At 45.4% G+C, this 27,464-nt stretch overlaps 3 protein-coding genes across 8 annotated transcripts in view; 2 read left to right on the plus strand and 1 right to left on the minus strand.

The window, feature by feature from the left end:
• The window catches only part of LOC310794804 (bactericidal permeability-increasing protein-like), an 11,307-nt gene extending 10,687 nt beyond the window's left edge, over nt 1-620 (plus strand). For all 3 annotated transcript variants that reach the window (XM_083656856.1, XM_083656854.1, XM_083656855.1), the window contains exon 15: nt 1-620. This exon is cut by the window's left edge and continues 161 nt beyond it. The gene's annotated coding sequence lies outside the window, so the exon portion shown is untranslated.
• A 2,522-nt stretch (nt 621-3,142) lies between these two features.
• Nucleotides 3,143-19,462, plus strand: LOC310794802 (bactericidal permeability-increasing protein-like). Of its 4 annotated transcripts, none has more exons than XM_083656851.1 (15): nt 3,143-3,296; nt 3,478-3,610; nt 4,273-4,387; nt 4,742-4,873; nt 6,230-6,385; nt 6,518-6,581; nt 6,720-6,780; nt 6,860-6,951; nt 7,326-7,502; nt 7,797-7,856; nt 8,059-8,226; nt 8,786-8,853; nt 15,200-15,303; nt 18,285-18,361; nt 19,088-19,462. In XM_083656851.1, exons 2-15 carry the CDS (start codon nt 3,511-3,513, stop codon nt 19,145-19,147), a joined length of 1,434 nt encoding a protein of 477 aa, XP_083512977.1. In that variant the 5' UTR covers nt 3,143-3,296; nt 3,478-3,510; the 3' UTR covers nt 19,148-19,462. The 4 variants fall into 4 exon arrangements, with proteins under 4 accessions (XP_083512977.1, XP_083512975.1, XP_083512976.1 ...); XM_083656849.1 differs by having other exon boundaries at nt 3,481-3,610; XM_083656850.1 differs by having other exon boundaries at nt 3,491-3,610.
• Nucleotides 19,463-20,254: 792 nt separating this feature from the next.
• On the minus strand, nt 20,255-27,353 carry LOC310794806 (PRELI domain containing protein 3B-like). Its single transcript, XM_083656858.1, has 6 exons — nt 27,257-27,353; nt 25,500-25,668; nt 25,259-25,348; nt 24,319-24,389; nt 23,150-23,252; nt 20,255-22,920 (listed from the first exon to the last, which is right to left on the minus strand). Exons 1-6 carry the CDS (start codon nt 27,286-27,288, stop codon nt 22,804-22,806), a joined length of 582 nt encoding a protein of 193 aa, XP_083512984.1. The 5' UTR covers nt 27,289-27,353; the 3' UTR covers nt 20,255-22,803.
• Between the last annotated feature and the right edge of the window lie 111 nt (nt 27,354-27,464).

The following is a 27,464-nucleotide window of genomic DNA, read 5'->3' on the forward strand; positions in this document are numbered from 1 at the left end:
GAACACTCTGCCCATTTTCAACCAGCTTTGTATCATTAGAACATTAGTAGTATATCAGAAAACTGTAAACGGTTTTGAAGTCTGTCATTTAATTTGACAGTTATTGAGTGTTAAAGTGTGGACCAGTGATGTCACTGGTCCACACTAACTCAAATTAATAACTCATTAACTCAAATCAACTCTCAATAACTCTCAAACTAGATGAATGATGAGTAGTTTGACAGTTATTGAGAGTTGATTTGAGTTAATGAGTTATTAATTTGAGTTAGTGTAGACCAGTGACGTCACTGGTCCACACTTTAACACTCAATAACTGTCAAATTAAATGACAGATTTCAAAACAGTTTAGACTTTTCTGATATACTACTAATGTTCTAATGATACAAAGCTGGTTGAAAATGGGCGGAGTGTTCCTTTAAGCTTTGGGCTTTGGGCTTTTGGGATTATGGACATATTTCTGCTTGGAGCCCACAAGACAAACTGTGGAAGAAATGACCACGTCACATATCCTATCTTTGCTATCATTTGTTTCAATTTCTAAAAAAAAAAATTAACTTGTCAAACATACTAGTATGTCTCTGAGTTTTGATTGGAAGATGAGGCTTAAGTTTGGGTCCTGGGCTGTAAAAGATTAAGAACCGTTGCTATTAGTTTGATCAAACCTATAGACCTAATATCTATATATGTATACGGTATATATCTAACTGCCTTACATCAAATCGATCTATATCTATATCTATATATCTATATATCTAACTGCCTTACATCAAATCAATAGAGTGGTAAAAACCTGCACTGCAACTACTGTACATGCTGCTTAACAAGTGAAGATGTGATATATAGATTATTATATAGTCTCAAAATCATTCAGATTTACTGACATACCGTAACCATTGAAGTGAAGAGGGCAACTTTATATATCACAATAGCCTTGAGATTAAATATTAGCCTCAGTGAGCAAAGGGAGTGAATAATTCTAGACAATTTATTTGTCTGTTAATCGTAATTTTCTGCTTTTACAAAAATGCCTTGAATTTCTACTTCATTTTGATGGAAAATAAATCAATATTTTGTTGCACCAGAAAATGTGTATAATTCAGTTGGACTCTTGTTCATCACTTCTATTACAGACACAGATGAAAAGAGAGATGAATTATTAGATACAGATTGAATTAATCCCACTCCAGAGTAAATAGACCAAGGCAGCCCCAGGGTCCTAAAGACAGCCAGGAGAGTGGAGGGTCTCCACAGTCAATCAATCAGATGTACAGTATGGCTCATCAGATGTACAGTATGGCTGATCAGATGTACAATATGGCTGATCAGATGTACAGTATGGCTCATCAGATGTACAGTATGGCTGATCAGATGTACAATATGGCTGATCAGATGTACAATATGGCTGATCAGATGTACAATATGGCTGATCAGATGTACAGTATGGCTGATCAGATGTACAATATGGCTGATCAGATGTACAGTATGGCTGATCAGATGTACAATATGGCTGATCAGATGTACAATATGGCTGATCAGATGTACAATATGGCTGATCAGATGTACAGTATGGCTGATCAGATGTACAATATGGCTGATCAGATGTACAGTATGGCTGATCAGATGTACAATATGGCTGATCAGATGTACAGTATGGCTGATCAGATGTACAATATGGCTGATCAGATGTAAGTATGGCTGATTAGATGTACAGTATGGCTGATCAGATGTACAATATGGCTGATCAGATGTAAGTATGGCTGATTAGATGTACAGTATGGCTGCTGATTCTCATGAGTCTTTGCTCAAAGTCATGTCATGACTGAGAAGTGATTTTTCTGAGAAGTGATTTTCTTGTTCTGAAAATTGTTTTTACCTACATCCTTGTTTTTAGAATGGGGAAGCTCCTGCTTAACCTTATATACACTGTGTGGGTTGAAAAATGTTTTTTAAATAATGTATTTTTGTGCAAGATGGAAATGAATAATAATAATAATAATAATAGTAGGATAGCTTCTATCTTTGGTTCACAGGGGATTGAACATCATCATGGTATGCATCGTTGAGAATGCAGAGAGGACACAGTTGTTCCGTTTAAGCCATTTTATTTTGTGCTGCACACTTTGATGGAGCAGTGAGCTGATAAAATGATAAACAGAAAAACAGACAAAAGTTACAATCCAATTAACAAACAATTAAGCACCAAATTAACATACACATGTGCTCAAAAAGGGGAGTGAGGGGTAAGCCTACCCATACTGGGATTAGTGCTAAACAATAGTGAAACATTTAACATAAAACATTCAGGATTCCACATGGTTATATGTAGCAGCATTTCCTCAAGCACTACAATTAATGTAAATAGCAGGTGCACTCCGGATTACACACAACATCATATCTGTAGTCTAAAGCAAGCACGAATAAGGGAAATTATAACATTTGCCAAAACAGTCAAAACATTAAATCCCAAATTCCACAAATAACCAATAAATGACAACATAAAGAAAGACATAACTCAATTGTCACATAACCAAAGGGTTCATGTCTGAGCTGAGCCGAGCTTCCCTCACATGTGGGACCTGTTGCTGTTTTCACAATAATAATAATAATAATAATAATAATAATAATTATTATTATTATTATTATTATTATTATTATTATTATTATTATTATTATTATTACCATTATTATTATTATTATTATTATTATTATTATTAACTACGGATATCTGTACTTACATTCAGTAGCCTACTAGCCTACAACAATGTATAAATTATGGTTATTTAAAGACGTTGGTGCACAAGAGCCTCAAACATATAGATTTTTATATAAAATATGATTTTGTTGCCACTCTCAAACAAGAAATGCCATGTTTGCTGCCAAACGCTGTGTAAGATGTGAGAACAATGTGGTGACCTACTTCCTCAACAAAACAAGAACAGTGCTTTCCCCAAGACTTGCCTCTCATCACCACACAGTAGGCCTACTTTATCAAAGTCCTACTACACGCACACACAGGCTTGCGCACACACACACGCACACACACACACACACACACACACACACCTACACACACACACACACACACACACACACACACACACACACACACACACACACACACACACACACATTCACACACCAACTTACCAATCTCTCATGGCATTAACGTTCTTGCTATGTGAGTTTCACTTCTCAGTAACACAGAGGAAGCCAAACCAGCCTAAATCAGAATAACAGTCTGCTCTCACACCAGGACTCTCACAACGGACAAACTACAGGATCTAACTGTCAACTCGGTAAATATCCTTCATCCTATCTCAGATATACTCAATAATGTCACTGAAGAGGCAGATTAAACCAATCACTCAAATCACTTTTTCATATCAAATCTAAACGAAAAAGCCTGAGTAGTTTAGCTCAGTGATGATGGCTGCATTCATTCATGCTGAAATGTCTTGAATATAAATCATATGAAAGCAGTTGCTTCCAGCACAGGAAAGCCAGCAGAAGATGTTTCCATCCCTGCTCCTCGTGCTCGTCCTCACCAGCTTCACCTGTGGAGAAAACCCTGCAATACAAGTCAGCTTGACCGACAAAGGACTTCAGTATGGTAAGAAGGCATTAAAGGCAATATGACATTCTATAAGATGCAAGTGTGCTCAAATGTAAGTCCAGTCATAATTATCTTGTGGGATGATAGATTGCTTTGGAGCAGAATACTTTTATTAAAACCAAAGATAGCTACCAAATATGTTTTAATTGCATGGAAATGTGTATAGAATTATGCATAAGGCATTTAGATTTGATTTAGCGGTGCAGGCATTAAAAAGTATTCATTATTCATTATTAATATTTCACTCAATATCAATGTAATATAGCTTCAATGAAATGTTGGAGGAGGCAGATACGGAAAGTGGGAGTGGTCTTATGTCTTCTGATATCTGAGATGAGATGAGATGAGATAAACTTTATTGTCACTACATGCTTTGCATCCCTGTGTCAGCCCCAGCAAAACATTCTCCTCGTGTGATGTCACTCCTCTTGTGATGTCATACGCCCATTTAGAGTGTCACCTTTTCCTCCATATTTCTACCGTGGGCCGTGGGGGCCTGTTTTTTTTTATTTTATCTTTTTATCTTTATTATGAGCCCATAATGTAAATTAAATTTTTTTAAACCTGCACCACACTCTTTAAAGAGGTCTCTTTGTAGCATTCATAAGACATTCTGAATAGAGAGTCAAACCAGAAAGACATGTGCTGTGAATCTGCAGGGAAGGATTTAGCTACAGGATGGATTCAAGACAGGTTGGGGAGTCTCCAGATCCCTGACTTCAGCGGTGGAATCGGCCTCAGCTTCCTCGGCACAATACACTACACATTGTCTGGGTAGGATTAAACTTGCTGTAATTAGTATATAGAGAAACTTGTAGATCTAGGTTTGATGTTAGCATCTAAACTAGAAGTTTAAATACCAAGTCCTTGATCTGTGCCAGTGTTTTGGGCTACGAAAGAATGAGGAAGTCATTTGTATAATAACCTATCATCCCTGTTTAACTTCAAGCTGAAGGATCCTAACCCTACCTATATATTCAGTTGATATTGTCTGAAAACCATAATGACCATAATAGCCTGCCTAGTCAATCATGTTCTGTTTCTGTCTTTGCTCTCCTGCCTTCTAGCATCAGTATAGTTCAGTATAACCTCATGATCTGTTTCTGTCTTTGCTCTCCTGCCTTCTAGCATCAGTATCGTTCAGTGTAACCTCCCAGAGCCGTCTGTTCAGTTCTATCAGGACAGCAATGGAGTGCTGACTTCTGTCTCAGGCCTCAGCATCGCACTGACTGGCTGGTGGAGTACAGACTTTGGGATTATGTGAGTCAATGTGAATTGTTAAATCAGCGTTTTCCATTTTGGCTGGAGATGAATCTTTATGGCATTGAGCATTCACTGTGCTATACTACTGTATGATATTTCAATCAGGAGAGACTAGAGACCAAAGTATGAATAAAGTGATATTTATTACAATAAAGTGAATAATTGACTACAGAAGAATGTTGAGAATAAAGTATTGTTATTAGTCTTTGGCGGTTAGACACCGCAGGGAGATCTTGAGAGAGCAGCATCAGCCCAGATCAGCATCCAGATATATCCCCCTGCAGTGTCTAGATACTGGTGGTGCTGGTGATCTTCCTTCTGAGACTCATCATGAGACTCTTCCGACTGGAATCAGATAGGTCTGCGATGACCGGGAGGAGAAGGGGAGGAGGAGGGTGCGAGCCTGACAGCAGCAGTGTTTGAGAGGCTGTATGAGACAGAAACAAGCATATTTAAGGAACCCGCCTCCAAGCAATTGGCTTACGACTGGGTTGTGGAGCAACGTGATAGGCTTATGCTGGAGGTGCGTAGGGTGAGAGGTGATGAGAGCAGTGATGTGACACTATGCAATTGGTTAACAGAGACTGGGCGGCAACCAGCTGATTGTTCATTGAAACCCGGAAATTGACCGCTTATTATGATCTTGTGAGTAGATTGAAGAGTGGAGATATAAAGTGAATTAAGGAAGTGTAAAAGATATTATAGTCTTCCTGCTTGAACTTACGTTGAGAACTACATTACAACTGATTGGCTGTACTTTAGAATAGACCTGCTGCCTGCACATGATGGTGGTCAGTGTGATGGTGACTTTGACCTAACAGAGATACACACTGGCTGGAAATGTTGAGGCCAGCCCAACACTGGCTGGAAAGCCCAAATTGGTTAAACGGCCCAAATCTGGCTTCAAACGGCCCAAATTGGGCTTCAAACGGCCCAAATCTGGCTTCAAACAGCCCAAATTGGGCTTCAAGCGGCCCAAATTTTTCGCCGCCGCCCTTCGGACGCCGGCACGCATGTCAGCCCGTATCGGCCTGGCCTGCTTGATATCTAATGCCCGGCCTGAATTATGATCCCAGTCCGCCCCTGGTCAGTAGAGAATGTAAATGCATGGCACCATGGTTAAAAAGGCATCAGTGCCCTCTAGTGGTGAAAACGAGAGGACCCTATGTTTTTTTAATGTCGAAACCTGTAAAGGAGAGGGAAATAAAGTGACCAAGTATTTCATGTTACTTGACTGCTGTAGTGGGCATAGTAGGCTACTACATGCAGTGTTAGTATTTACAGAAGATATTTTAGCACATGAGATTTCACCAGCCTAATAATCTATGTGTTGATTTGTATTTATCATTGCAGACACGATGGGGGATCATTCAACCTGGCGATATATAACGTGGATGTGACGTCTGCACTGACGCTGGGGAGGGATGCTGAGGGCCGTCTGTCCGTCTCCAGCGCCAGCTGCTCTGCTGATGTCGGAGACGTAACGGTAGACTTCTATGGTGGGGCCAGGTAGGAGAGAGAGACACAGAGAGACAGACAGAGAGAGAGAGAGAGAGAGAGAGACGTGGAGAGAGAGAGAGAATTTATTTCCATAGAAATCACATTGATGTCATCAGATCCTGCACTCTCTCTTGTCCCTAGTTGGCTCTTCCAGCCCTTCGTGGACTCTTTCAAGGGGACTATCAAAAGTCAAATTGAAGACAACGTGAGTTTTCCTCACCGTCTCTGTCACCTACATCATATCGGTCACATCTGTCTTTTATGACCTTCTGATTGTGCTCAGATGGAAAATGCTCAGTGTAAAGTGAGCACTTCCTCTGACTGCATTATGTTTCCTCTCTAGATCTGCCCAGGTGTAGAGCAGCAAATAGAAGGCTTAGAGGTCGACCTACAGCGCATGGACGGTATTGCAACAGTCAATAGACCATAAAAAAACACTACAACAGAGTTATCTTCTGTTCTTAATTATCTTCTATTGTACAGTTTCTTTACAGGTGAATCCGGTTCTGGATCTGGACGTCCCTCTCATCGACACGCCTTATGTGGCACCTTCAAGTCTGACTCTGGGCCTGAAGGTGAAAAATGCACACATGATTTGTGGAGCTGCTTTGACTGTAGGGTGTCAGTCAGCCCTCAGACGTCTTTCCATCTTTGTGCATAAAATGAATAGAAATGAACACACACATATTTGCATCGCATCTGTCTTCAAACATCTGTCAATATGACATAGGCTACATGGGAATATAGCCTATAGACGGTTTTCATGGAACTGTCAGTCCTGCTCTGATGTTGTGTTTTTGGAGATGTCCTGTATTTTTACAAATTTTGAATTTAGGGTCCTGCCAGAAGCAGCAAATAGGAATAACGACAACAAACTAATTTGAGGGGTTTTGTGATTGATGCACTCAGACTTGATTGTGATTGATCATTTGTAACTGTTCTATTAAAGGGAGAGTTCTACAACGTCGAAGGTCATGCGGACCCTCCCTTTAAGGCCCAGCCTTTCACCCTGCCTGAGCAGCCAGACTACATGCTGTCCCTGGGCCTGTCTGACTTCACACTGAACTCTGCCTCGTACGCCTACTTCTCCGCTGGACTGCTGCAGGCCCTCATCGACGACAGCATGGTGAGTGTGGCTGAAAGAAAGAGAGAGAGAGAGAAAGAGAGAAAGAAAGAAAGAAAGAAAGAAAGAAAGAAAGAAAGAAAGAAAGAAAGAGAGAGAGAAAGAAAGAAAGAACGAAAGAACATTCAAGTGTTGTTTGAGGAAGATCTTTGACAGCCATCAGAAAAACCCATCCATCTATTCCTTCAGTCTAGGCATCAATCCATGTCTCCCAGCACACTGCTACAGATACAGTTACAGATACAGATACAGCTTGTATCTGTGTGAAAGATTAGATTTTGTTTTGATCCATTTCAGGTACCTGCCAAGTCTCCTATCCACCTCAACACCACCTCGATTGGACGTTTTATTCCTCAGGTAAGGAAACACATGTGAACAGAGGCTACAACCTCCCTGTGTGTTATATGGACTAACTCCCTGTGTGTTATATGGACTAACTCCCTGTGTGTTATATGGACTAACTCCCTGTGTGTTATATGGACTAACACATTTCACATCTGTTTCATTTGGCCTGCAGGTGAGTAGATGATATGGCTCACTATCAAATGTTCCTCTGTAGATCTCCAAGCTGTTCCCAGATCTGCTGATGAAGCTGCAGGTTTATGCCAGAGAGGCTCCAGTGTTCTCCTTCCAGCCTGGTGCTGTTCAACTGGGCTTACTGGGCACCGTCAAGGCCTTCGCCATCCAGCGCGACGCTACTCTGACCCCACTGTTCACACTCAATACTGTGAGTACCTACACTCTGACCTCTGACCCCACTGTTCACACTCAATGCTGTGAGTACCTACACTCTGACCCCACTGAACGTAACCTTTAACAAGTAACATTCAGTATTGATATGTGTAATTTCATATATGTGGTAAGAAAAAACTAACAAAAAAGACATTTCACAAAATTGAATGAAATCACCATTGTGTTAACTCACTATCAGATAGTGAGTGACTTAACAGATATTCAATGTAAATCTTATGGATTATAACTTTAACTTCAGACATTACAATTACAATTCATTCATGAATTGACCTCCGCCCCCCAACCCTGTGTTGTTTTTTAAATGGTGTGTAGTGTAAACCAGGACAGTAATGGTTACAATGTAAACAGTATCACCAAAGCAATGAAAGCACCTATAATAAGCAAGATGTCCAAAGAGCTACAGTAGCAGTAAATGTATATACTGTACGTAAATACACTCATGCAGCTGTCCAGTACAGTCCAGTGCAACAACATACAGTCATGTGACCATACAGTCATGTGATCAAACAGGAAGTGTCTCTTCTCTCTGACAGGACGCCACGTTCAGTGGGAAGATGCGGCTCGATGACGCACGACTCCAGGGCTCCATGGTGATGGACAAGTGAGAATCATCTGCTTTTCTGTTCTGTCACTTGTGTTTGTGTCGTACAAAAGTAGAGAACCCAACTTACAGGACAACAGCAGGAGGCGGATGATGAGTAAACCCAAAACTGGGTATATTTAATGAAACAACAGGTAACATATAACGACAGGTAACAGGGACAGAACACACGTGAACTTGCTGACGACCAGACAAACACTGATTCACTAACACAGATCACACCATGGTTAGAATGAATATATGTTTATTGATAAGTGAGTGTGGTGCGATTGCTCGGAGACTCTTCTAGTACAAGGCACGGCCGTGTCCGGAACCAGGATTGCTTGGAGACTCGTCTAGTACGCGGCACGGCCGTGTCAGGAACCAGGATCCCGGGGGTTGAGACTCTGAGTGGGGGTACGTCTCTGGGCGTAGCCTGCTAGGTCCTGCGCCCGGGCGTAGCCTGCTAGGTCCTGCGCCCGGGGTGAAGACCGCATCCTGGGTGGGAGCCCGCTGGGCTCGGTGTCCCAGGATACCGTACGATCTCCACCTACCCCCAAAAGAGCCCCAACACAGCGGGAGCTGGCTCGTCGGATATCGTCGAGGTCGTCGTGGATGAAGATCGCATCCCGGGAGGGAGCCCGCTGGGCTCGGTGTCCCAAGATAACGGCCGATCTCGGTCCACCCTCGGCGAGCTTCAACACAGCAGGAGATGGCTCATCAGATGTCGTTGAGGTCTTCTTCTTCTTTCTCTCTCTTGTCAGGAACCAGGAACCCAGGGGTTGAGACTGAGTGGGGGTTACGTCTCTGGGCGTAGCCTGCTAGGTCCTGCGCCCGGGATGAAGACCGCATCCTGGGTGGGAGCCCGCTGGGCTCGGTGTCCCAGGATAACTTACGATCTCCACCTACCCCCAAAAGAGTCTCAACACGGCGGGAGCTGGCTCGTCAGATGTCATCGAGGTCGTCGTGGATGAAGATCGCATCCTGGGAGGGAGCCCGCTGGGCTCGGTGTCCCGAGATAACGAACGATCTCCATCCACCTCCAGCGAGCTTCGACACAGCAAGAGATGGGCTCGTCGGATGTCGTCGGGGTCATCGCAGATGTAGCTGTGGTATGCTTGGGAGGACCTTCGTTTTTTACGGAGTCCTTTCGGGAGCATGGTGAGGGGGTGGTTTGTGATGTAAAGCGAAGTGCGGTTGAACTTCTCAGCCGGGAGGGAAGCCTGAAAGGTGACTGAGTCATTTGGCGTGGGTGGTGGGGCCATGGGGGCAAGCGACCCTGGAGTGGGCGCCGCCGCAGAAAGAGCATGTGTGGAGGAACCGGCAGCCGGACGCGCTGCAGCCCCTATTCTCTCTCTTTTTTCCTTTTCTTCTTCTCTCTCTTTCCTATCTTTTCTTCTCTTCTTTTCTCCTTTTGCTTTTCTTTTCTCCAGCGGCCCAAGGTTTGGACCGAGTGTTCTGAGAGGCCCTAGCGTCTCTGGGCGGAGCTCCCGTAGCTCTGCAACCCAGGATGAGGACTGTGTCTCTGGGCGGAGCTCCCGTAGCTCTGCAACCCAGGATGAGGACTGTGTCTCTGGGCGGAGCTCCCGTAGCTCTGCAACCCAGGATGAGGACTGTGTCTCTGGGCGGAGCTCCCGTAGCTCTGCAACCCAGGATGAAGACTGTGTCTCTGGGCGGAGCGCCCGTGGCTCTGCAACCCAGGATGAGGACTGTGTCTCTGGGCGGAGCTCCCGTAGCTCTGCGACCCAGGATGAGGACTGTGTCTCTGGGCGGAGCTCCCGTAGCTCTGCAACCCAGGATGAGGACTGTGTCTCTGGGCGGAGCTCCCGTAGCTCTGCGACCCAGGATGAGGAATGTGTCTCTGGGCGGAGCTCCCGTAGCTCTGCAACCCAGGATGAGGACTGTGTCTCTGGGCGGAGCTCCCGTAGCTCTGCGACCCAGGATGAGGACTGTGTCTCTGGGCGGAGCTCCCGTAGCTCTGCAACCCAGGATGGAGACTGTGTCTCTGGGCGGAGCTCCCGTGGCTCTGCAACCCAGGATGAAGACTGTGTCTCTGGGCGGAGCTCCCGTGGCTCTGCAACCCAGGATGAGGACTGTGTCTCTGGGCGGAGCTCCCGTAGCTCTTCAACCCAGGATGAGGACTGTGTCTGTGGGCGGAGCTCCCGTAGCTCTGCAACCCCGGATGAGGACTGTTTCTCTGGGCGGAGCTCCCGTAGCTCTGCAACCCAGGATGAAGACTGCGGCTCTGGGCGGAGCTCCCGTGGCTCTGCAACCCAGGATGAGGACTGTGTCTCTGGGCGGAGCTCCCGTAGCTCTGCAACCCAGGATGAGGACTGCGTCTCTGGGCGTGGCTCTGCACCCCAGGATGAGGACTGTGTCTCTGGGCGGAGCTCCCGTAGCTCTGCAACCCGGGATGAGGACTGCGGCTCTGGGCGGAGCTCCCGTGGCTCTGCAACCCGGGATGGAACTGAGAAGGGGGGGGGGGGGGGGAGCAAACAAGTAAAACCAACATTGGGGTGCTGGGGAAGGGGAAAGGGGGGGGTTGGGGGAGGGGGTGGGAGGGCATCGAGAGGGGGTAGAATAGTGGGAATGTTGCGGTGGGCTGCCGAGGCGGGTGGCTGCGCTGGCAACTGGAGGGGGGGGGGGAAGACGGGCCGCTGGCGCTGAAGGAAGAGACTTCGAGGGGAGTGGAGAGGGGAGGGGCAGACAAGGGAAAAACAACATAGGGGTGATGGGGAAGGGGAGGGGGGGGGGGGGGGAGGGTATCCGTTAGGGGAAGAACAGGAGGAAGGGGGATGACGCCGGTAGCCGCGGAGGCCGTGGCGGAAAGAGGGGCCGCGAAGGCCACGGAGGGAGGGGGGTAAGCCGCGGAGGCAGAAGGAAGAGGTTGAGCGGGGAGGGAGGGGTGGGATGCGTGTGCGTGGGGACCCGGGAGAGCGGGTGGTGGACAGAGAGAGGCAAGAAATGTAGACAATGCATTGTAAACTACGTTTTGGTGGGGAAGGGGAGGGGGAGGGAAGGGGGAGGTTGGGGGAGGGGGTGGGAGGGCATCGAGGGGGGGGGTAGAAAAGTAGGAATGTTGCGGTAGGCCGCCCTTGCTGAGGTGGGCAGCTTCGCTGGCAACGGAGGGGGGGACAAACAGGCCGCTGGCGCTGAAGGAAAAGACTGCGAGGGGAGGGGAGAAGAGGATGCGTGTGCGCGGGAGTCTATGGGTGCGCCCCCGCCGCGCTGCGGCTGGAGGGCGGAAAGGAGGTTGAAAAGGAGGAGGGAAGGGGAGGCTGCGACCGAGGTGACGTTTAGCCTGCTGGCTGTGTGCACGGTGGCGTGAGCCTAAAGAGAAGGGAGGGGGGGAGGGAAGGGGAGGCTGTGGCCGTGGTGGCGTGAGTCTGGTGGCTGTGGCCACGGTGCCCTGAGCCTGAAGGGAAGGGAGGGGGGAGGGAAGGGGAGGCTGCGACCGAGGTGACATTAGCCTGCTGGCTGTGGCCACAGTGGCGTGAGCCTGTAGGGAAGGGAGGGGGGGAGGGAAGGGAAGGGGAGGCTGCTACCGAGGTGACGTTTAGCCTGCTGGCTGTGTGCACGGTGGCGTGAGCCTAAAGAGAAGGGAGGGGGGGAGGGGAGGGGAGGCTGTGGCCGTGGTGGCGTTAGTCTGGTGGCTGTGGCCACGGTGCCCTGAGCCTGAAGGGAAGGGAGGGGGGAGGGAAGGGGAGGCTGCTACCGAGGTGACGTTTAGCCTGCTGGCTGTGTGCACGGTGGCGTGAGCCTAAAGAGAAGGGAGGGGGGAGGGGAGGGGAGGCTGTGGCCGTGGTGGCGTTAGTCTGGTGGCTGTGGCCACGGTGCCCTGAGCCTGAAGGGAAGGGAGGGGGGAGGGAAGGGGAGGCTGCGACCGAGGTGACGTTTAGCCTGCTGGCTGTGGCCACAGTGGCGTGAGTCTGGTGGCTGTGGCCACGGTGCCCTGAGCCTGAAGGGAAGGGAGGGGGGAGGGAAGGGGAGGCTGTGGCCGTGGTGGCGTGAGTCTGCTGGCTGTGGCCACGGTGCCGTGAGCTTGATGGGAGGGGAGTGGGGGGAGGGAAGGGGAGGCTGTGGCCGTGGTGGCGTGAGCCTGCTGGGATGGGAGGGGAGGCGGGAACGATGCCTGGGCCCGACGGGGGCAGCAGCGGCGTGATCCGAAGCGAGCTGGGCAGACCCGGGTCCGTGTGCTGGCGGGGCCCCGGTGCCAAGGCTGAAGGCAGAGGATGGGAGGGGGGGGGGGGAGCGTGTGCACTGAGAGCTAATGTTGTTTTGGGATGAACTGTCCCTTTAACGGTCTTGTTTTCTTAGGGAGTACTTAGTAGCAGTAGTAGCAGTACTGTAGCAGTACTGTATTAGTAGTAGCGGCAGTAGTGACTGTTGTGATGCATGGCACCGGACTGTTGTTGTGGTGCGCGGCACCAGACTGTTGTCGGCACTACAGCAGCAACGGCATCTAGCAGTAGTAGCCTAGTAAGTAGCCACGTCTAGTAGTAGCCGTGGTAATAGTGGTAGTAGTCGGAGCGGCTAGTGGTAGCAGTCGTAGTAGCTGTAATCGGTAGTGACATGACGTCGCTTCGTAGTAGTGGCAGCAGCAGCAAGTGGGATGAGAGGCTGTTGCTTAGTGAGGTAAACATTGGCACTGTTCACCCCTCATACAGGTAGTAGTGTTGATTCAGTAAATGCATGGTTTGGAGTTGCTGAAGTCAATGGTAATCGCGTGAGATGCGATGTCGATATACTGTAAATCACGTCAGATAGTATAGGATGAGTTTCAGGAAAGCTAAACTTGAATGAAAAACAGAAGAGGTACACCTGGCCGTGAAGGCGATGGGTGTGCGCCAAGGAGGGTCGGCTGGAGCCTGGAGGTGAGCGACGGTCCAGTCGGAGATGGTGGTTGGCCATGGAGTGGCCTCGGCATTGCTGTGGCTCGAGCTGGGCTGGAAACGTGTCGGCGCGGGGCGCGCGTGGAGGACACGGCTGTCGTGTCGCCTGAGGATCTCCGATGACGGCAGCGGTGTAGAGGGCGGTGTCTGGCTGGAACTGGATGGCGAAGATTTGACGCCCGGGCGAGGGACATACAACGGCGCGTGCCAGCTGACTTTTCTTTTTTAACTATTTTAATGAACTGTTCGCTTGAGTTGAAATGGGTCGGAACGAACGAGTGCGTCTTGAACAAGCAGTCGTGAAGACATGAAAAACGGGAGAGAAGTGGTATGACAGTGAGTGTATATAGGCTACAGGTGATTGAGCTGATAGAAAGCCGGTGTGGCTCGGTGATTGGATTGGAGGAGCGCAGGTGAATGGATGGTGGATTAGAGTAGGTGGTGAGATAGACGCGGACATGGTGTGATCTTGTGTTCCTGAACCTCAGTTATCAAGCTAACTCCATGAGGTGAACAGGAACATAAATACACAGAGGGAAGTGATTAGACATGGGAAACAGCTGAGTGATTTACTAACAAGACACAGACTGGAGACTAACATAGATCTGCTGGACCTAGACAGTGAAACATGAGGGACCTGAGGGGACTAGAGACAGACTGGAGACTAACATAGACCTGCTGGACCTAGACAGTGAAACATGAGGCACCTGAGGGGACTGGAGACTAACATAGATCTGCTGGACATAGACAGTGAAACATGAGGCACCTGAGGGGACTAGAGACTAACATAGATCTGCTGGACATAGACAGTGAAACATGAGGCACCTGAGGGGACTGGAGACTAACATAGCTCTGCTGGACCTAGACAGTGAAACATGAGGCACCTGAGGGGACTAGAGACTAACATAGCTCTGCTGGACATAGACAGTGAAACATGAGGAACCTGAGGAGACTAACATAGACCTGCTGGACCTAGACAGTGAAACATGAGGCACCTGAGGGGACTGGAGACATAGGGAAAGTCTGACAAAGTCACGATTGTGACACAATTCACATTGAACAGTGTGGGGTAGGCTTATACATTTCATAGATAGATTTTTTTTTAATTCATATCAAGAGTTGCCAGAGTCCTTTATTTGCAATGTAGATAGTCCATTTGTCCCATTTTATATGGAATCCATCCTCCTTAGTCCATAAGATAAATGTACTTATCTCAAAGCAAATATTTCCCTATTCCATTGTTCAAGACCAGGGCCTTCAGTTTCTACCAGTTTTCCTTGCTTAAAAAAAACACATTTGAATAGCACATCCTCAAATATTGCACCAAGGCATGTACCTTTGTGTCCTAAGATCTCTCTCAAAGCTCAGTGAAGCCTTGTCAGGTTTTCGGCCCAATTCAAATGAACTAAGCTTGAGGTCACAGGGTCAAAGGTCAAAGGTCAATAAATAACGGCACTGCTTTCCCTCAAACACAGTTTCACCTTGACACTGACTGCAAGTGAGGTGGGACCGTTTCAGACCGCTGGTTTGGAAAGCCTGGTGAAGATCGTTATAACGATGGCAGTCAGTCAGCTGAACGGTGAGTCTTAGTTATGTCGTCTGTCTGGTTCTGACTTTCGCTTCACACGAACCGGTTTCTACTTCAGTCAGAAGCGCAGAGTCTTTTTCTGTCACAGGCTGAAAGTGAAAACTCATCTCGTCAAATCAGTATCTCTCTATTGATTCATTGCTCTAAAATAAATCTCTTATTCAATTTGTTTTCTTTGCACTTACATCATCATTCTATAGTGTATACCAGGGGTGCCCAAATTATTTCCCATGAAGGGCCAAAACTCAATCTGGGTGGAGGGCCGAGGGCCAAAAATAAACGTTGTGGAATTACATTAAAATGTATTGTGTTTTATAGAAAATTAACATTCTAAATCTAAAATAACATTTCAATATAATAATCTACTTTTTATCTGTTTGGTAATTGTAATAATTTGCAATTGGTTATATATATAAAAAAAAAAAAAACATCTGCATTTGTGGGGAGCTTAAACATTTAATCAGTAAACACCCAGTTAAAAACAGTTGTATTTTTCACCTTTGTAATCAAGAGAGAAATTTGATTTAATTCACAACTTGAAAAATCCTCAAGGTACTTTGAAAATCAAACTTGGCCCGCGGGCCCCAAATTGGTCACCACTGGTGTATACTATCATATTTGGACTCCTTACTATTGTTGGTGTGGGAAGTTGATCTTATTTTACTGCTGCGGTCATCAGAAGACTTCTGGACATGAGCTGAGTGTCTGACATTTACCAAATGTTTACAAATTTACCAAAATACAAACTTGCCCAGTTTCCTCATTGTTCTAACAGCAGCAGATCAAATATGATTTCCTTCACACTCAAAGCATAATATACTGTACTGAACTAACGTGTATATATAACAAGACCAGGAGACCTGGTTATGCCAGACCCAGAAGGAACAAATTCCTAGTAGGCAACACACCTACAAACCACTTTATAAGTTAAAAGTATAAATCATTTTAGGCATTTTGTGTGTGTGTAGCATTTTGTGTATTGGGGTATTTGGTTGTAGATTTGTGTATAGGCTAGACCAGCAAACCTTCCAGTCTGATTACATTCACCTGTCCCTTGTCAGTCAGTGCACAGAATATGGGCAGAAGGGCTTTTCCTCCCCAGCCATTCAGGAACGCTTCAGATTTCAACCACCAGGGGCAACAGAGTAGGTCTGGTTTTGAGACCAACACACCTACAACAAACCACTTTATAAGTTAAAAGTATAAATCATTTTAGGCCGTATTAACATTTTGTTGGAATTAAATGGGAATACAGCACGGTGGGGGTGTATAGGGGTATTTGGTTGTAGATTTGTGTATAGGCTAGACCAGCAAACCTTCCAGTCTGATTACATTCACCTGTCCCTTGTTGATTAGACCCTCATTGATTTTACTTGCTCACCTGACCTGCCCAACGCAGCTTCCCAATGCAATTTGAGTGGCTAAAACATTTTCAACTCATGAATGTTACAAGTGTGTTGTGGGTTTATTGTTGTGTAAATATGATCAATTGCTGTCATACTATTGATTGCCATCTCATTAATCAGTTGGCTGTAGGTGATATTTATACAAATTACCTTCAGGTGTTGTGGGCCCTCTATTGCCCTCTAATGTACTGTAGTTAATGACCACATTTAAACATGTCTTTCTTTTAACTATACCATAAATAAATAAGTATGATCTAATATGATCTAATGGCCAATAATGAACCAAACTAGGCACCACAATTACAACAAGTACAGATCCTGTACAGTTACACGGCACATGTTTAAACCAGTTGAATTAAAGGTAATTCAATGTTTGTTAGTGTGTCCCCATTCACTGCTGGTTCAAATGGTAGCAAGTCCAGACCTGCTCTGTTGCCCCTGGTGGTTGAAATCTGAAGCGTTCCTGAATGGCTGGGGAGGAAAAGAGGGACAGACCGACAGACCGACCGACAGACAAAGCCTCCTGTAGGTCGACCCCCCCTCCCAACCCGGGATGGGGGCCACCGAGGCCGGGACGAACCTCTGCATGATAGAGCGAAAAACCTTTTTTTTTTTTTTTTGGGTGTGGGGGGGGGGGGGTAGGTCGACCCCCCCTCCCAACCCGGGATGGGGGCCACCGAGGCCGGGACCAACCTCTCTGCATGATAGAGCGGAGAAAAAAAAAAGTTAAAAAAAAATATTTTTGGGGGTTGGGGGGGGGGGGAGGTAGACCCCCTCCCAACCCGGGAGGGGGCCACCGAGGCCGGGACGAACCTCTGCATGATAGAGCGAAAAAAAAATATATATATTTTTTGGGTGGGGGGGGGGGTAGGTCGACCCCCCTCCCAACCCGGGATGGGGGCCACCGAGGCCGGGACGAACCTCTGCATGATAGAGCGAAAAAAAAAAAAAAAAAAATTTGGGTGGGGGGGGTAGGTCGACCCCCCCTCCCAACCCGGGATGGGGGCCACCGAGGCCGGGACCAACCTCTCTGCATGATAGAGCGGAGAAAAAAAAAAGTTAAAAAAAAATATTTTTTTGGGTGGGGGGGGGGGGCGGGGGGGGGGTAGACCCCCTCCCAACCCGGGAGGGGGCCACCGAGGCCGGGACGAACCTCTGCATGATAGAGCGAAAAAAATATATATATATTTTTTGGGTGGGCTGGGGGGGGGTAGGTCGACCCCCCTCCCAACCCGGGAGGGGGCCACCGAGGCCGGGCATACCTCTGCGCCATGACGGGGGTCCGTCCTGGAGCACCACACGAAAAATGGAAAAAAATGAAAAAAAGCTCCATAAAAGGAGGCTCTCATCCCGCTCAATCTATCCGCCAATAGTGCATCCCAGCCTGGATGACTCTTGCACGGTCCCCCTGTGTACCTCCAGGGAGGAAAAGAGGGACAGACCGACCGACAGACCGACCGACCGACCGACAAAGCCTTCTGTAGGCCGACCCATGGGTCTGGCAAACAGGATGTTGTCTCTGTGCTTTACCCTGTCCTTCACCTGACCTGTACTTGTCTGTTTTAGGCAAACTGGCCAAGGGCTTTGTTTTACCCATAATGCACTCTGCACAACTGGTCAACACTGTGCTGACGGTGGAGAAGGTCTGTATCTATCTCTCTCTCTCTCTCTCTCTCTCTCTCTCTCTCTCTCTCTCTCATGTAGAAGTAAAAGTACTTGTGTACAAATGTAAATCCCCAGCCACCACCCACATCCCCCTAGCCATTCCCCCTATCCACCCCTTGAACCATGACTCTCTAGGACCTACCCCCTAGACCCGCCCCCTTGGATGAGTGAGTGAGTGAGTGAGTGAGTGAGTGAGTGAGTGAGTGAGTGAGTGAGTGAGTGAGTGAGTGAGTGAGTGAGTGTCCTGACTTTGCCATCATCTGACCCCGGCCTGGGAAAATTAAAGAGTCACTTTTTAGCAAAGATGATCTTTCTTTTTAAGTAAAATTAATTTACTGGGGTGCAGTATGACCTTAGTAAAAAAAAAAGTCCACAGAAAAGCTACTCAATTGAAGTAATGTGAATAAATGTAATGGGCTACATGCACAACTCCACTACTTCCTGAAATTAGTACAGCTTCTTTATTTCCTGTCATCACTATTGGATGAACTGATTAATGTCAGGTGTGCTGCAGTCACAACAATGATCAGGCACACCTGATTAATCAGTTCATCCAATAGTGTAGGACAGGAAATAAAGAAGCTGTACTCATTTCAGGAAGTAAAGAAGTTGTGCATGTAGTCCATTAGTTACTTCCACCCTTGGAAGTTTGTATGAATGGTAGAGAAGTTTTTGCGGCTCACCGTCTTCATTATTCCTAACAGGGCTTTGTAGCTGTCTGGTCGGACGTGAAGGTTGATCTGCGGGAGAACAGCTCCAACTGACAGACACACGTCTCTTCTCTGATCCCACTCTGGTGTAACAGTCAACATGGATGCTTGCTGTTCAACCAAACTGGATTATAGACATATTTCTGCTTGGAGTCCACAAGACAGTGGAAGAAATGACCACGTCACATATCCTTGCTATAATTTGTTTCAATTTCTCAAACATTTTTCAACTTGTCAAGCATACTCTGAGTTTTGATTGGAAGATGAGGCTCAATCTACTGTAAAATATTAAGAACTGTTGCTATTAATCATGTTTGATCAAACTCTATCTACACCTTGACCTGTAATGTACTGCCTTAACCCATTGATACCTGATGCAGCATTTGTGTGTGTATCCCTTTAAGACCGCGAACCGCGTTAACGCGGTTCGCGGTCTTAAAGGGATACGCACACAAATGAGGGATATACACACAAATGCTGCATCAGGTATCAATGGGTTAACTTCAAATCAATGGAATGAGTGGTACCTGCACTACTACTATACATGCTTCCTAACAAGTAAACATGTGATATAGATTGCTGTATATACATGTATAACCCTACACACCATTATATATATATATATATATATACATATCTATATATATATACACACACACACACACATATATATATATATACCGGTGTATATATATAGCAATTAGCCTGTGAGAAAAAATGGTGAATACTTAACTTCATTAGTTTGTTACTAACAGAATTTTCTGCTTTTACAAAAATTTATTGAATTTCTACTTCATTTGAAAATCAAATAAATGCATATTTTGTTGCACAAGAAAGAGTGTATCTTTCAGTTTGACTCTTGTGTGGGAGGTCAGAGGTCATATTGTATGAGGACTACAGTTCAACACAGAAAGAGATGAATGAGCCGTTTCAGGAACATTCGTGTCAACAGTCTAATGATGTGACTGCAGGCTATGCCAAAATTAGGAAACACTGTAAAACAAATGTATAGTTTGAATGAAACCATTTAAAAAAATATTACGTCCTATGAGAAGTTTAGACACTGAACACATGGAATGAGATGGGCATTCAACTTGCATCCATTATGCTAAGTCACTGAGGCTTCACACACAAAACTCCAACACACCAGAGTGATGAAACACTGACATACCTTTATTTTGAAATCATTTCAGTGTGCACTTTTTCTTTTATTCCGTTACATTACAACATTCTTGGAATGTGTGTAACGCCACCAACATATTACAAATATACTGTAGCTGTGTACAGCCGCTGTTTTCAAAATGTCGCATAGAAAAGCTTCGCACTTCATTTAGGAAACGAGAGACTGCTTGGTTACTGGCCGGCCGAGCGCTCGGCCGCGTGGCAGAGCAGAGTGATGTCCCACAACACAACACATGATGTCCCACAACACAACACATGATGCGCTGCAACAAACATGAACTAAGGAGTCGAGTTGACTTGGAAGCAGGAACACACGGGCATCAGTCAAGATGTTCATGATGAGGATGTTGAAAAGTCATCACAGTCGAGCAAGACACAAGTGTACAGCATCTTACAAGACTTCTGTTACGTTCAGCTCCAGTCTGCACAGAAAAATGGCTTTTGTAGGAGCAGAAATATGATTTGTGTCAAAGTGGGAGTGAAGCATGGTCAGAGCTGAAGCACCTGGATGGCATCTATGGGACAAACAAGGAAAATGTAGTAAAAACTGCATGGCTGCTTGTAAAATATCACAAGTTCAAATGTTTTAAAAAGGAGTAAAGATGAACCAACAACCTTTGTTACTGTTCTACCATTTAAATACCATCGGCTGACTGTATCAAACAAAAATTAAATGGGCAAAGCATACAAGGAGGGTACGTTCAGGATCACAAATGGACAAGTTTGAAAAGTGCTTTGGGTCCTAAATTGTTTCTATTTTTGCTTCCTGGTCATCTTCAAACGGGCGGCTGTGGCTCAGGAGGGAGAGCGGGTCGCCCACTAACCGCCTTGCATAAAAGAGGTCGGTGGTTCGATCCCCGGCTCCTCCAGGCCGCATGTCGAAGTGTCCTTGGGCAAGATAAGATACTGAACCCCAAATTGCTCCCGATGGTTGTGTCACCACCCTGGCGTGGCAGCTTGCCGCCATCGGTGTGTGAATGGGTGAATGTAGTCATATAGTCGTAAAGCGCTTTGGATCAAAGTGCTTTATAAATGTAGTCCATTTCATGTTGGCACATTTTATGGTTAGTGATCCTGAACGTACCCCTGGTGTGGAGCTTTGCCTATGACGATGTTGCACATTCACTACACATCTGTGGTGAGTGCCAACATGCCACTCAGAATTCTTATTCGTGGGTTTGCCGTTCTGCACCATTCAAAGAGGAGTCCTTCCTGTCCGCTAAGTGCATTGTAAGTGCGCCTGTTGACAATAAGTTAAGGTAACATTCAAGTATGCACATTCTTGTATGTGTAACATAGTGTAACATAGTCACTACAGTATTACACCACATCACAAGTGTAAGGGAACAGACCAACAACAACGCATCCATCTTCTTAATGAGTGAACTGTTCCTCACTAGATAGTGGACTAATACATCTGGGTCAAATAGTCTAGAGAGGCAAAGGGACCGCCTACTTCCTGCTTCAGCACTGTACCAGAGATTTTCATCCGCCATTTATTTTCCCATAGACATTTCGTAAAATGCTTATAAAAATAGTTTTACTGGTTCAAACCAAACGGTTCAGCTATATTTCGAATCGGGAGAGACCATAGAACATTTCACTTGGACCAAAATGTTAAATTCTTATTTGCGGATTTAAAGAAAATATCTTTTCGATGTTGTTTTAAGTTTTGGTCCGAGTGAAATGTTCTATGGTCTCTCCCGATTCGAAATATAGCTGAACCGTTTGGTTTGATGAAGTAAAACTATTTCTTACAAGCATTTTAGGAAATGTCTATGGGAAAATAAATGGCGGATGAAAATCTCTGGTACGGCGCTGAAGCAGGAAGTAGGCGGTCACTTTGCCTCTCTATACTTTCATTTGTATTGGTTACAGCTTGTCTGCAGTGAAAGGTGGGAGGGGTTTGCACTTGAACAACATCCTGGTCGGTTCTACTGTGCAAGGTGAGATCAGCCAAACCATAAAAAGGAAAGTAGAATCCGTGATGTCGGAGGACGACTTCACCCAGCTGTCAAACCAGTTCCACCTTTCGACTGCGGTCATATTGTTCAATAGCTCGCTGCAGACAAGGAACTGATAAGAAGAGAAGATGACAGAAATATAAGTGACAGATGAAGAGGAGGAGGGAAGAGAAGGACAAGACAAGAGAAACGTGATGTGGAGGCACAGTGTGATTTGAAACAAGAAGAAGAAAAAGAGCATTAACGTCACAAGACTCATTCTCGTGAGCTTTAAGTGCCGTCCAATTCAACCCTGTTAGGGTTTTTTTAAACCGTCATCAGCTCAACACTCCCCGTCTCCGCCTACAGAGCTGTAACCCGGTGCCGAGTGTCACCACCAGGGGGCAGGCAGTTGAGGAAGGGGGAAAAGCCAGTTCTTCTTCTGACATCCCCCCCAAAAAAAAAATACGGGGGTGGTATTAAACTGTGCTGGCGGACGAGGTGAGAGTTCCCCTTTGAGGGGAAAATGTCTGAGGGATCCATCGTTTCAAGATGGCGGAAGTCAAAGGAGGAAGGGGAGGGGCATCATTTGTCTGCCACCGCCGCTGCCATGGGGGCACGCATGGTGCCGCGAGCCGTCGCCGCCAGATCCTCGATTTCTGTGTTTAATCGCCTGATGACCCACTCCATCGCTTCGCGGCCCTGAGAGAGAGAGAGACGGGTCCAGTGTGACTCACATGCCTGTTTATATCATAACACAATATTACACACTGAACGAGTATCAGGCGTAATGCTATGATGGTGAAGCTCAAAGTCCTACTGAGTTAAACGATAATAATAATAATAATAATAATAATAATAATAATAATAATAAGACTAAAACATGACAAATGCCAGATGCCAGGGAGATGTAAATGTAAGCTGGTGTTACCTTGCTGGCGTTGACAGAGATGGTCTTGGCCATGAGACCCTCGAGGTAGCTGCTCAGACTGATGCCTTTTACAGTGATCAGAGCCTCCTGGGTCAGCACCGTCCTGGTCCAAACAGAAATCACACAGAACTCAAAGTCACTGAGCGCTAACTACGCTAGTTTTTGTAGAACCATTCCAGGGCGTCCCCCAGCAAATCAATGAATTGTTCAACAATGTTAAACACAATTAGAGAATGTAAAAGCGTGACTGTTCTGATCGTAGTTTAAGGGTTAACTCTCTGTCGGCAATACAGATAGTCATGGAATTCTGGATAAATTAATATCTCACAGTAAACATATTTTCACATTTGCGTCCGAGAGACTCATCAAATGGGGGTCTGTGTGGCTCTAATGTGGACTAGCGGTCCCTGATATGAAAAAGGTTGAGAATCATTTACCTATGGGAAATATTTTTTTGTAGTTTTAATCCCCCCTAGTCAATTACCATGAATGCTTTTTTTGATAGAAAGATGTTTTAACAAGTTATTGCTCAGTTTCAAGCTTTCTTTCCTTTTTTGGTTCCCCACAATGATATCCTTTTACAATCAAAACCATGACAAAAGTCTTGATATCTATGGTTTTAGCTAGTGAACACTTGAGCACTGATGATGATTTGTTCATAAAAACATATGTGCAAATCCATAGTTCAAGAAAACATATTCAATACATGTGTGTGTGTGTGTGTGTGTGTAAATATGCGTATATAATGAGTATTGTAGTCATATATTTAGATAAATATATGAATGTGTGTGTATATTAATATGTATATATGTATACATGTTATTGTATGATGTGTATATTATATTTATATTTTCATATTATTATAAAATCTGAAACAGAATTATTAGTAAATATTACACAGTAGTGTATAGACAGGGTTAGACCAGGAAGCTTGTTATTATTTATTATTTATGGAGAAGGGGTGGGAGTTAATAAGTTTTACTTCTTCCCACTCCTTTTCGAATATGTATATATTCTATTTTTCTTTGTTTCTGAAATGGCTTTTATTTTATTATTTTGCTTTCATATTCGAAATAAACACTTCAATCAATCAATCAATCAATCAAAAAATACTGTGAAATATGACTTGGAAATTCAAGAGGAAGAAACAAATGAAGTATATCAGTTACTTTTCAGGATCCTGCGGGTGTGGCTTGTACGTCAACTTCTCGTCTACAGATACCATGTTAGTGAAGGAGATCTGGAAGAACAAAAGAAAGAATGAACCAGTGTTTTGACATCACATTTGAGGCATTTAGCTCATACTTTTTACAGACTGACTTACATTGAATGCAATGGAAAACTAAGCTTTAATTCCTTATGTTACAAGCAACTAGTAAGAACTGCAGGGTCAGAGGTCAGAGCCACTCTGCCCTGACATGAATCCTGTGAGTCTAGATGGCCATGTCAGAGAGCCATGTAAGAGAGCAAGTGCCACGTGAGGTACGAGATGAGTTTTCATCCTACAACAGAAGATGGATCATAATCTTCAGCACATCTCTGGTTCATACGAAGAGGTCTGGAAAAAATCTGAGGAAAACTGGACCACGCAGAGCTGAAGAAAACTGGACCACGCGGAGCTGAAGAAAACTGGACCACGCGGAGCTGAAGAAAACTGGACCACGCAGAGCTGAAGAAAACTGGACCACGCGGAGCTGAAGAAAACTGGACCACGCGGAGCTGAAGAAAACTGGACCACGCGGAGCTGAAGAAAACTGGACCACGCGGAGCTGAAGAAAACTGGACCACGCGGAGCTGAAGGTTTTGAAATTCAAAGTTCACTTCCTTGGTTGTTCCTCCAAAGTAAATAAGTGAACACCAGTGCAGAGCAGCTCCACCCAAGCAAAATCTGACTGCTTTGTTTAAATTCTGACAATAGCTGCACATGTCCGCCCTTTTATAACAAACTGTTTTGTTACAACTAGACCCTTTGGCAGTGACACAAAATGAGAAGGAGGACGACTCTGCTGTCCAGACTGAAGAGGGAGGTCACTTCATGTCCGTATCAAGCAGCTATGACCCTTATAGATATTGTGCTTAATAACAATGATCCAAGTCAGTCCGACTCACATTTGTAGATTTTAACTCAAAGGTTTTCTCTTTGGGGTCGACCACTGAATGTTCCTGGACATAAGTGCATGTTCTTGTTACGCCGATGATCTGTGGAGAGAGGAGAGAACTCAGGTTTGGTCACAACAACAACAACAACAACAACAACAACAACAACAACAACAACAACAACAACAACAACAACACATCAAGAAGAAAAACATCTTCCCTGCAGTTCAGCCACGTCTCTGATCTAACTTACAGACTTGGCCATGGAGGGCAGCCCCCACTCTGTGCTGAGCAGTCTGGTGCTGTGTAACCGCCCGGCCGTGTCTACGTGTCTGTCCAGCACATCCACGCCGAACACACTGGGGTTCATGGGGTTGGGGTACTTCTGCATCGCCGCATTGGTCACCGTCTCCCACGGGTGGCTGTTAAAAGCAATATTATTGACATTATGAAGAGCAGGCCTAGGATCATAGAACATCAGAAATCAACTATATCCTACAACAGGTGTCTTGTCTAGCTATTGGCAAAACCACTGGCAGTTACAGTATATTGAACATGACGGTATCCTCGTCATCCACAATCACAACAACCACAAATGATGCATGTAAAATGCCTCATAATATTATATACTCATATATACACATATATATTATACACTCATATAGAACAAACAACAATAGTCTTGTTTACCAACAGTATCATTAAGAAACATGGACACTGAGATTTTACATGGATGATCAGAACATGGACACAAGAATCACACCTATGACCTTCAGGCACAGGACAGTCTCTTCAGGCACAACCTTCGCTCTGCTTACTTACGAGCCAACTTTGGCCCATGTAGGCTATAATTAGCCTGACATCGCAGGACCAATTCCCAAATACATCTAGTGTGAATAAAACATACGCTTGCAGACTCGTCAGGTTCCCAGGCTAATAAGTAGGTGCTGTTGTCTTCACTTTTTGTACATGAGCCCAGACTGTTGTGGATTTTGCTTACACATACTGCTACACTATCTGTAATGTTTATGCTATGTTAAATTAGCATGGCCATTATTCATTGATTCATGTTGATATGTTCAACTCACCAGTTCAGTAAACCAGAAGGTGCTTCAATGTGACCTTGATGCTGACGGTATATTCTAATGTCTTGATTATTCTATCAGGTATTGTATCTGAAGCTACCAAGAAGACAAAATGTACTGTTTAAACATTTGGACCATTGTATAACATGGTGCTCTGGATAGCAGGGTGTTTTTAGCGTTATAGATCCAGCTGATTTTCTATAGCCTACCGAATCGTCTCTGACTGAACGCCCCTCTCTTCGGTAGAGAGATGAGATGGGTGTAATAAACAACGAACGTTACTAGCGACCCGTGACCACAGCGGCTGGACGCTACGCTGCTGTCAGTGCTGAATACTTGTGATTGTTACTGGTCAACAAAAAGATCCTTTGCATAGGTAACGCGGGATCACCATTGTAGACCGTGTTACGTAATGATCACGAACGATAACATTATGTGGAATTCAATGGAGGTTGCTCTCGTGATTAGACACGGGACACGTCGTGAATTCCTTTTCTGTTGTTGCCATTATAGCTAAACGACCATTTCAATGAATAGAGTACTGGGCATGTTGGGCTTCTTTGGCTAATAACGTTAGCGGCAAAAGCCACAACAGCATTGGCGTTAATCAAACTAAAGTTAAAAACATTTTACAATTGTCGTGGCACAAAAAGGAAGGACAAGAAAAAGAACTGTGTCTAAATTTATCATTTTCTAAATTTAGTCTGGTGTAGATCTTTGTGCTAACCAGGGTGCTACGTCCATGGTGCTAATGCTAACACAGTACCGTTACATAATGCTACTTGAGCTACGGAAGAAGGCTAGCTGGCCTTATATATAGGTCAATGCTGGCCCCACAGCGAACAGATCAGAAACTGGTCCAAAGTAACACGCGTTCAGTTATTTCAAAGACACATGAGACATTTCCGAACGTAACGTTACTCACTTGAATATGTGCTCTGATGCCCAGATCTTCATGTTGTACGGGCCTTTCTGTCACGGCTCGGGAGCACCGGCGACAGTACGACAGCGTGTCGTGACCGCGGCTTGAAGGAAGGAGGGATTGAAGGAGAAAAGCTTCAATGACAGCAAAACTCCCCCTGGTGGCAGGAATATGAAATGCGTGTCCTTAAATCAGAACATGGACTAAAAAA

This window comes from Poromitra crassiceps (genome assembly GCF_964638095.1).
Source record: "Poromitra crassiceps genome assembly, chromosome: 20".
In the NCBI taxonomy this organism is placed as follows: Eukaryota; Metazoa; Chordata; class Actinopteri; order Beryciformes; family Melamphaidae; genus Poromitra; species Poromitra crassiceps.

Coding starts and splice junctions, on each gene's coding strand:
- LOC310794802 (XM_083656851.1), top strand. CDS start 3,511: ATGTTTCCATCCCTGCTCCTCGTGCTCGTCCTCACCAGCTTCACCTGT. Junction 4,874..6,229: donor AGTACAGACTTTGGGATTAT/GTGAGTCAATGT, acceptor TTATCATTGCAG/ACACGATGGGGGATCATTCA. Junction 7,857..8,058: donor TTGGACGTTTTATTCCTCAG/GTAAGGAAACAC, acceptor GTTCCTCTGTAG/ATCTCCAAGCTGTTCCCAGA.
- LOC310794806 (XM_083656858.1), bottom strand. CDS start 27,288: ATGAAGATCTGGGCATCAGAGCACATATTCAA. Junction 23,253..24,318: donor CACCCGCAGGATCCTGAAAA/GTAACTGATATA, acceptor TGTTTGGACCAG/GACGGTGCTGACCCAGGAGG. Junction 22,921..23,149: donor TCTCTGTCAACGCCAGCAAG/GTAACACCAGCT, acceptor TCTCTCTCTCAG/GGCCGCGAAGCGATGGAGTG.